The following is a 10,589-nucleotide window of genomic DNA, read 5'->3' as shown; positions in this document are numbered from 1 at the left end:
TAACCTAGAGACTCCCCACAATGCTATTTAGGGACATCACCTAGACATGTAACCCCCTCCTGCCTGCCCTCTCTCCTGGGAATTCCCTTTCCCTCCTCTCTTTCTGGATGATAGATTGTCTGCCTTACATAAGCCTCTTGATGGTCTCAGGCTACGAGGGACTTACCCTCTCATACAACCCTATCCAAGTGCCACTCGATAAAACTCGTTATATCTACTACCTCTCCACAAAGAGACATGGGTTTTACTATTTTAATACCTTTGTTTATTTATTTTTTTCCTTTATATAGGGTACTTTATTCAACATGTATCTGTTGGGTATTTATTATGTTCCAAGAACAATGCTAAAAGCAGAGTAATAAATAGAGAAGATGAAAAGAGATAAGGCGTAAGGTCATAATGACTGCTTTAGAATTTCAAAATGTTTTAAATTACTTTTAATATATTTTTTAACATTTAGGTTTTTAATCTACTTGGAATTTAATTTTATGTATATGTAGATAAATATATGCATATATGTGTATACTTTTATACCTGTTTATGCAAATGTTGGCATAGTATATACATTGCTCTGTATCATAGTTTTTTCACTAAAACTATATATTTTGAAAATCATTACATATTTCATCTATCTGTCACTGCTTCAGAAGTCACCCCAACATTCACTGGCTTACAATTTAAAAAAACAAGAAGTATTTAAATTATCTGTCATGATTCTAGGGCTTGATTGGGCTCAGCTAGGCAGTTCTCACTTGGGGCCTCATTCAGTTGTGCTCTTATAGTGTCTGGGGCTGAAGTCCTCATGAGACTCATTCATTCATAAATATTGGGGTTAGTAATGCCTGTTGGTTGGAACCTCAGCTAAGGCTGTTACCTAGAATATCCACAAATGACCTGTCTCTCCACTTCCTCACAGCATGGTGTCTTGGTTCCAAGAGTATGCAACCCACAAAAGGGCCAAGTGGAAGCTGCTTTACTTTTTATGACCTAGTCTCAGAAACCATATAGAATTATTTCCTATTGATAAACATTTGGGTTCTTTTCAGTCACAAGCAATGCTATAGTGCAGTGATGGTGAACCTATGACGCGTGTCAGAGGTGACACGCGAACTCATTTTTTTGGTTGATTTTTCTTTGTTAAATGGCATTTAAATATATAAAATAAATATCAAAATATAAGTCTTTGTTTTACTATGGTTGCCAATATCAAAAAAATTTCTATATGTGACATGGCACCAGTTAAGTTAGGGTTTTTCAAAATGCTGACATGCCGAGCTCAAAAGGTTCGCTATCACTGCTATAGTGAATAACCTCACCACATAAATCTTTTCTCATGTTTGGAATTTGTCCTACAGATATATGAGTAGTAGAATTGCTAGATTAAATAATATAGGTATTTTTAATATTGATATATATATTTCCAAATAGCCATCCAAAGTGATTATCTAATTTTCACTCCCACTGGCAACATATTGAGATTTCCTATTTTCCCAAAGCCTCATCAATGTATTGTTATCAAATTTGGGAATTTTTGACAACATAAGAAATGAAAAAACTATTATCTTGGTTAATTTGAGTATTTTTTTTTATTATAAGTGACATCAATCACCTTTTTCCTATGTTTAAAAGCTGTCGGTATTTGTTTTGCCAGATTTTCTTTTATTGTTTTTTATTATCTATTAGTTTGGAGTTCTTTATATATTAGAAAAATTAGCCTATGAATTGAAAATATTTTTATCAGTTGGAAATTTGTCCTATGACTCTGCTTACAGTGGGTTTGCAGTAAGAATTTGGTTGTTTTTATGTATATAAATGTATCAAGCTTTTATTTTATGGCCTCTGGTATATAGTTCATAGTTTAAAAGTCCTTTTGCCTCCAAAGTTATAAAATAGTTCTCCTATGTTTTTTCTAGTACCTTTGTATTTAAATATTTGGAATTCTGTCATGGATCCAACTTCTTTTTCAGGTGGCTATTTGATTGTCTTGATATCATTTAATAAATAATCTACCTTTGTTGCATATTAAATTCCCAATTTCACAGTACTTTATCTTTTATGGTACTTCACAGCTGATTTGTATTATAGTAAATTTTACAAAAATAACATATCTGCATCCTTTAAAAGTAAGCACTCATCCTTGTTATTTCTTCATTAGTTCTCTAAGTAGCTACTTTCTGAACTTTCAATGGTTAAGTGAAATCTTTGACTTTATTATCAGCACCATTGAAGACCATGAAGAGGGTAAAATAATGAATTTTGTCAAAACACAACTGAAACTAAGACTTATTCTTGTCTAGGTATTTTACTTGCAGTACTGACTACTAATCAGAATTTTACAAGTATTCTTAGTTAATAATAACATTCATTTTCTATTGAAAGAGAGATCTATCAAAACAGATATATCCATTATAACACTGAAACAAAAGATTATTGCTCACAACTTTACTTACAGTTAATGTAGTCTTGTCTTTAATATCCCAGGGGACCTGACTGGGACACTGGATTGTATGATGAAGGGAGTGCAACAGTCAGAGAGCTGCTTACTGAGCTATATAGCAAAGTTGGAGAAATCCGTCACTGGGGCTTGATCCGGTGTATCTCTGGAATCTTAAGGAAGAAGGTGGAAGCACTCGATGAGGTACTATAAATTCTTTTTTTTTAAAAAAATATATTTTATTGATTTTTTACAGAGAAGAAGGGAGAAGGATAGAAAGTCAGAAACATCGATGAGAGAGATCGATCAGCTGCCTCCTGCACGCCCCCCAGTGGGGACGCGCCCGCAACCAAGGCACATGCCCTTGACCGGAACCGAACCCGGGACCCTTGAGTCCGCAGGCTGACGCTCAGTCCACTGAGCCAAACCGGTTCGGCGGTACATTCTTAAATTGACACCAAATCTAAATGGAGGACATTTTAAAAGTTGGTTTCCATAATTGTCTTTTAAAGCAACCACAGACTCTGATCATTTGAAATACTATCTTTCCTATATAAAATTTCTGATATTCAGTTAGTTTTTTGTCTGCAAATATAATGAAGCATGTAAACTGTAGTCTTATGGAGGTGTTGTAAAGTATAAGAATTCTAGTTCTTAAGAATAAATATGCACCAGGCCATGTTCCTACCCCTTAGGAGATAAAATACCTCATTGTTCCTTCCTAAAAATCCCTCTTTTCTGATTCATGGTATTTCCTGAGAAAGAAAGTTTGGTGTGTCATTAAATTAAGGGAGAGAAAAAGCTTGTAGGCAGAAAAGATTAATTTTCATGGAACTCTGAGATGTTTTGGGCAGATAATGCTGTTATGCTGTCTCTCCTTAGGCCTGTACAGACCTTCTCTCCCACCAGAAACATTTGACAGTGGGACTCCCTCCAGAACCTCGAGAGAAGACTATCTCTGCGTGAGTATGGCTTTTGACTGGGTTTGGTCAAGCTTCTCTTAGTCTTTAAGGAGCTGTGTGAACTGATCCCAGTTCTCTTGCCCTAATCTGTCAATGGATGATAATGTCCTACTTGCGTAAGTTTCTCGGCATGAGAATGTTAATAATAACACAGCAGAGTAAATGAAAGAGAAAACTCACAAATGAGTAACACACAAATGTATTTTGCTTTTCTTTTTTTGGTTTGATTTTTTTGTTTTTGTTTTCATATTGGATTTCCCATACCTCTCATTCAAAAGAAAAACAAAAACAAAAAACAGGGCAACTGGGATTAGCACCCACAAAAAAATCAGCTATTCTTTGGACTTTGTTCCAGACCTCTCTACTTGGAGTATAGATAGCTGTTTTCTTCCTATGTCTCTTTATGTTTCTTTCTTCTGTGTGTGTCTCTTTGTGTCCAGATTTCCCATTTATATAAAGATACCATTCCTATGTGATTAGAGCCCACACAATAACCTCTGCCTAATAAGGTCACACTCTGAGGTACTAGGGATTAAGATTTAAACATAGGAACATTGAGGGGACACATTCAACCCATTATACCTTGCTCTTGGAAAACAGAATATTTTATTACAAATCAATTAATTTTGTGACTACAGGCATTCCTTGGAGATATTGTAGTTCAGTCGCAGACCACCACAATAAAGCAAATATCACAATAAAATGAGTCACACAATTGTTTTATTTCCTAGTGCATATAAAGGTTATGTAGTCTACTGAATATCAAATGTCATTATGTCTAAAAAATGTACATACCTTAATTTAAAAAATATTTTATTGTTAACAAATGCTAACCATCATCTGAGCCTTTAGTGAGTTGTGATCTTTTTGCTGGTGGTGGGTCTTGCCTCAATGTTGATAAAAATTCAACATCTGTGAAACACCATTAAGTAAAGTAGTATAATAAAATGAGGTATGCCTGTACTGTAGTTAGTCCCAAAGAAGAAGATGGCATACTCCATGCCCCATGCCTCCAAAGTGCTTAGTATCAACAGGAGAGTCAGAAGTGTGTGTGTGTGTGTGTGAGAGAGAGAGAGAGAGAGAGAGAACTGATGAACTATAGAAAATGAATATAACATCATAAGGTGTGATTATCTATAATAATAAAATCATAATATGCTAATAAGGCCAGACGGCCGAACAGCAGAACGACCGTCTGGATGACCTTCCGGACAACCATCTGGATGACCATCCAGGACCACACTATGACACCTACTGGCACCAGGCCAGCCAAGGCGGGTGCTATGCGATTGGTCAGGGGCCAGCCATCGCCCCATGATTGCACCGCAGAGGGAGGCCCAGGCCACCAGCCGGCAGGGTGATCAATCGGGGGGCTCCATGATTACCCCAAAGAGGGAGGCCCAGGCCACTGACCCTGCACTGCAACGGGTGGGAGGGGCCTCCCTCTGTGAGGGAAGCCCGGTCTCAGGTGCCAGAGGGAAGCCGGTGCCGGCAGCAGGGGGAAGGAAGACCTACTCTTTCACGAATTTCATGCATTGGGCCTCTAGTAAAGTAATAAAATAGCTTCCAAAAGGCACAGCTTAAATTTAGTTGATTACTTTCTAGTCATAATAGTTACTTGTCAAATGTTAACAATTAATTCTGAAAAATTAGTCTAGAACAGTGGTTCTCAACCTTCCTAATGTTGCGACCCTTTAATATAGTTCCTCATGTTGTGGTGACGCCCAATTTCATTGTTACAAATTGAACATAATTAAAGCATAGTGATTAATCACAAAAGCAATATGTAATTATATATGTGTTTTCTGATGGTCTCAGGCGACCCCTGTGATAGGGTCGTTCAACCCCCAAATGGGTCGTGACCCACAGGTTGAGAACCGCTGGTCTAGAAGGACAACATAGAGTGAGGTTTACATAAAATTTTATAGGGGAAAGGTACTCCAGGTTTAGATAAGAGAGACCAGAACTGTCTTGAGTTGATATGGGCCAGAGTGGTTGGAGAGGCAATGAATTCTGAAGACTGAAAGAACCAGCATATATGCTACCAGTAATGATAAGATATTGAGGCAGTGGCTTGAAATTGGGAGGAGCTTTTTATTTTCTCAATAGATTTAGGCTTAAGTAGTTGCAGAATTTTGTCTTTCTTTACTATCTTCTTCCTCAGACCTCTGCCCTATGAAGTGCTCACTCAGCTGATAGATGAAGCCAGTGAAGGGGACATGAGCATTTCAATCCTGACACAGGTGAGTAGAATTAGAAAGCCTAATCTGGTGACTGATATTTTAAATTTTGTTTTCAATTGATGTGGCACTTGACCCACAAAATAGGCCTTGTGAAGCCTGGGCCATAATTTTTGTCTATATCCATTCCATGCACAGGAAATAATGGTATATCTAGCTATGTATATGCGAACTCAACCTGGCCTCTTTGCTGAAATGTTTCGACTTCGAATTGGTCTGATCATACAAGTTATGACAACAGAACTGGCCCATTCTCTTCGATGCTCAGGTATTCAATTTAGTAACTATTTTAGGCAGAATTTACTTTTAATGTAAGTCTGTTGGGTCTGGGATCAGGAGGGGAAAGAAAGCTAAAACATATTTATGAGTAGCGCAAAAGCCGCGTACCAGTATAGCAATCTTGTTCCTCGGTTAGTCAGTCTCTATATAAATAAAGAGACAGATATTGTGATAAATTTAATTAGTTCTGTAACTTCAAAACTTCCCTACTGGAGGCTCCAAATCACTATATTCCTCCTAATTCCTAGCGTACTTGGAGCTTGATAGTGGAAGGCTGTGTTAGATCCTGACTCAGTCAATGCAGCTTCTGGATGCTACACTAAGTCACCACAGTTTGATCCTAGTGTTAGTATTCTGTCTAGTCAACATCAGGATTGAATAAAGAAAAGCAATATTTCTGTTGATATTTATTTGACAAGACTCTCTAAAGCTCTGTAGAGCAGAATTGTATAAAGTGTGAAGGGAGGAATGGAACCTCCATGGCAGGTCTACTTTCTCTTTATTTCAACAGGAATGGAAAGAACTATGGATTACATACAAAAACAAAATTACAGTGGCTAAACTCAATTTTAGCTATTCTTCAGTTAAATTTCCCTAAAAGATTTTTAATTGAGCTGTTAGCAAGTACCTAAATTTATTGGTTTGAGTTTAACCTAAATTACATGAGATAATTTATATTTAAATAACCTTTTAGGAAGAGAGCTAATGATTATTTTATACTGACCATATGCCAGATACTGTGCATTTTGTGTTATATTTACATGCATTATCTCATTTAATCTTTACAACAATCCTCTGGAGAAGGTATTTTTGTCTTACTTCTACCGATAAGGAAACAAACTCAGGTTATACAACTTGCCCGAAGTTACATAGCTAGTAAGTAGTAGAAATTGAGTCCAAGTTTGCCTGATTCCAAATGAATTCTAGATTAGCACGTTGAGGCAGACTACATGTATTATATATGTGTATTCTCTAGCTATGGTATCATGGATGTTTATGAGGGTCTGATTATTCAATAATAAACCTGAATGAGGGATAAACCCACAAACATTTTTCACTTTTCCCTAAGTGGCTGCTATGGATCTTTTTTCCTGTGGATTCATCAAAACCATGGCTATTTATTTCTTATAGGGTAAAGTTAAGATCCCTGGGTCTGATATTTAAGATCCTCATTAGTCTGGCCTCTACCTCTTACTTCAGTAGTACTTCCCACTAATTTAATCAACCATCATTTGGCACTTACTATAGCCATGTTTTATTATTGTCTATCTTGTTTACATATCCAATCTCTCCCAAATAATTGGTCAGCCTCTCAAGGTCAAGTACCATGTCATACCTGTTAGTACTAACATTGCATAAAATCATTACCCACATGTAGAAAACTCTTAATAAGTGTTTGATGCTGATGAACAAGTTTAAGTTATCTTCTCAACCCTCTTTATAATTTCATGTATTTGTATCTATTATCTTTTGCTTCTCTGTATTTCCAGGCTGACAAGTTTTGATTATTTTAGTCCATCTGCATATTCATTCATTACATTCATTGCCTTTCTCTGATTAGTTCCAGTCCCATTGTTCTCTTTTCATTCTTCCCACCTTCAAATAAAGGTCCTGCTGAGTATCCTAATGGTGTGGAGGGGTGTGAAAAAGAAATCAAGGACCTGGCTAATCCATAAACTTGATAGTCAGTCTTTAAATTATTATAAATCAATTACATTCTTAATATCTAAGCGGTATGGTGCTAGACATTTATTTTGTTATTTTATTCTTCCAATAAAGTGACTCCAAAATTCTAAAAAAGAAAGAAATAGAGAAAAATAGGGTGGGTATGGCAGGCCAATTAGAAATATCTCTGCCCTAACATTTCTTCTGACTAGCTGAGGAAGCCACAGATGGCCTGATGAATCTCAGCCCTTCAGCCATGAAGAGCCTCCTGCATCACATTCTCAGTGGCAAGGAGTTTGGAGTAGAACGAAGTGGTAAGGTTGAATTTCCATTTCAGAGTATTTAAGTATCTCATTGATATTACAATGCTTTTTATCTGAGGAAACTTTTCCCCAAAAATAAATAGAACCCTAATATATGAACAGTTAAAAGCAAAGCTGTCTTCTGGAACAAGATTTGGAAACCATTGTATGTCTCACTTTTTCCCTTAAATGATAATATCAACTAAGTAGATTGCTATCATGTATTTTTTTAAGGGAGAGGGATAGAGAGATAGAAACATCAATGATGAGAGAGAATCACTGATTAGCTGCCCCCTACATGCCCCACACTGGGGATCAAGCCTGCAACCCTGGCATATGCCCTGACAGGGAATCAAACCTTGACCTTCTGGTTCCTAGGTCTGCGCTTAACCATTGACCCACACTGGCTGGGCTCATGTGTTGTTTTAAACTGCTTTATCCATTCCCTTAAATTATCCTAAATTGAAGTCTCTGTTTAGGACAACAAACAACCCATATGCACATGTGTGTGTGTAGCTGCTACAGTGCATCTGATGTATCCTTTCACCTTTAAATTCAAACACATCTAGGGTCCCATCATAAATTAGTCTTTCATCTGAACTTGGTGTTGAGTACCTAAATCATCAGAGCAAACGAAAATGGTTACCTCCCATGCTCAACTTTTAGGCTTAGGATAAATAAATATGTAATGTTAGATGGATGGATACCTTACTATGCACCTGGGGAGCTTGCTAAAATGCAGTCTTTGATTCTAGACCAAAGGTCTAGAGTGAGGCCTAAGATTCTATTAGCTCCTAGGTGATGCTGATGCTGCTGGTCCGTGGACCACACTTTGAGTAGAAAGGTTATACTTGTGTGTTTTTAAAATTAACATAAAAAAAGACATGAATTGAAGTCTTTTAAATGTGATGGAGAAAAAAATTGAACCTGATTATCCCCTCTATCTTTAATCTATCATGTTATCTAGTGCGCCCCACTGATTCAAATATCAGCCCTGCCATTTCTATTCATGAGATTGGTGCTGTTGGAGCAACCAAAACTGAACGAACTGGGATCATGCAGTTAAAAAGTGAGATAAAGCAGGTAAGATACTACTTGGGAGGTTCGCTGAGAAATTGACATATTTAAGAACATTCTTTTGAAGTCAGATTTGTGGGGATTATATATATTGTTTTATATTCTGAGTTTCAATTGAGCCGCATGTTTTTCAGGTGGAACTTCATATACTGTGTATCTCGACTAAAAGTCAGGGGAAACAACTAGAGATCCTTTAACAGTTTAATCTGCCTTTAATTCTACATAACATTCATGAGGTCATGGACTTTTAACAAATAAGATGACAAGCCACGAATAGCTTCTTTGATTCTCTTTTGTAGCAATCATTTTCTAGACAGCTTTCCTTTTTCTGAGCCAAATGATTTTGTTAATTTTAAGAGAAGAGTAATTTGTTTCTGATGGCAAAATATTAAAACTGAGAGTTCCTCTTGTTAAAATCAACCTGTAATTTTGGAATTAATTTTCTTTATGAAACTAGACTAAGATTTATTACTTTTAAGAAGAAATACTAATGCAGGCTCTGTCCCCGGCATGGTCAGAGACTTCTGGCCAGTGAACACTCCGCCCCCAGCACAGACAAAGTTGTTTCCTAGCATGAACCCTACCCCCAGCCCAGTCAGAGCTACTGGTGTGATCTGGTTTCCCCAGCCATAAGTCACATGTGTGCTGCAAGAGGGTCCTAGGATGCCATCCTTCCTTGGGTGCTGGGGCAGCACAATGTATTGCATGCCAGAGGGCTCTAGGAACTCACAGGGAGTCACACACCAGAGAGACTGTGCATGTGAACCCACCGACTGCGAGAATGTGAAGTGGACAACTGAGGGACAAGAACCGGGGCAAAAGGGGTTACAACTCAGAGCATAGACAATAAAGGTGTAAAACTCAAGGTAGACCCAGCCTCCAGGCTACCAAGTCCCGGGTCAGTGATTTGCTAGGGGATTCAACCCCAGAGACCCCAAGCAGGGAGCCCAGGTCCTAAAAGAGACAGGAAAATGGAGACACAAAGAACCCCCAAAGAGAAGAAAAGAAGTGATCTCCAGAAAAGGAACTAAATGAAATGGAGGCAATTAGTATGTCAGAGAAAAAATTCAGAGTAAGAGTCATAAAGTTCCTAAACCAGCTGGATGAGAAATTTACCAACAGATGTATGAATCAAGAAGAAATGAAGAATGATACAGCTATAATAAAGAACACAATGGAAGGTTTCAACAGTAGACTAGAAGAATGCAGAACCAAATCAGTGAGATAGAAGACAGGGTAGACCACAACTGTGAACAGCACCCAACAGAGAAGCTGCTACCGACTGAGGAACAGCTGCTACCACAACCACCCGAGGAGCAAGCACAGCCCGAGGAGCAATGACCACCCAAGGAGCAGCCACTGAGTGACTCAACGTCTAGATATGGCGGTATGATCAAACATGGGTAGACAAAGAAACCCCCAAAGGAAAGAAAAGGAGGACTCGCCAGAAAAGCAGCTAAGTGATGCAGAGGCATGCAACATGACAGAAAAAGAATTCAGATTAAGGGTCCTAGAGTGCATAAACCAGATGGAGGGAAAAAATCAACAACTTATACAAGAATCAAGAAGAAATAGATGAAAAAAAAAATCAACAACTTATGTAATAATCAAAAAGAAATGGAAGAAAAAA

General features: G+C 37.7%; 1 protein-coding gene across 3 annotated transcripts in view; it reads left to right on the top strand.

Moving 5' to 3' along the window:
* PHKA1 (phosphorylase kinase, alpha 1 (muscle)) overlaps nt 1-10,589 on the top strand; it is a 243,454-nt gene that overhangs the window by 196,936 nt on the left and 35,929 nt on the right. For all 3 annotated transcript variants that reach the window (XM_006764336.2, XM_006764335.2, XM_006764334.2), the window contains 6 exons: nt 2,482-2,638; nt 3,317-3,396; nt 5,561-5,639; nt 5,775-5,904; nt 7,793-7,894; nt 8,850-8,965. In XM_006764336.2, coding sequence (XP_006764399.1) covers nt 2,482-2,638; nt 3,317-3,396; nt 5,561-5,639; nt 5,775-5,904; nt 7,793-7,894; nt 8,850-8,965 — 664 coding nt within the window. The remainder of the gene's footprint in view (nt 1-2,481; nt 2,639-3,316; nt 3,397-5,560; nt 5,640-5,774; nt 5,905-7,792; nt 7,895-8,849; nt 8,966-10,589) is intronic.

This window comes from Myotis davidii, unplaced genomic scaffold (assembly GCF_000327345.1).
Source record: "Myotis davidii unplaced genomic scaffold, ASM32734v1 scaffold481, whole genome shotgun sequence".
In the NCBI taxonomy this organism is placed as follows: domain Eukaryota; kingdom Metazoa; phylum Chordata; class Mammalia; order Chiroptera; family Vespertilionidae; genus Myotis; species Myotis davidii.
The sequence above is the reverse complement of the archived record's forward strand: the minus strand, read 5'-3'. Positions and strand labels throughout refer to the sequence as shown.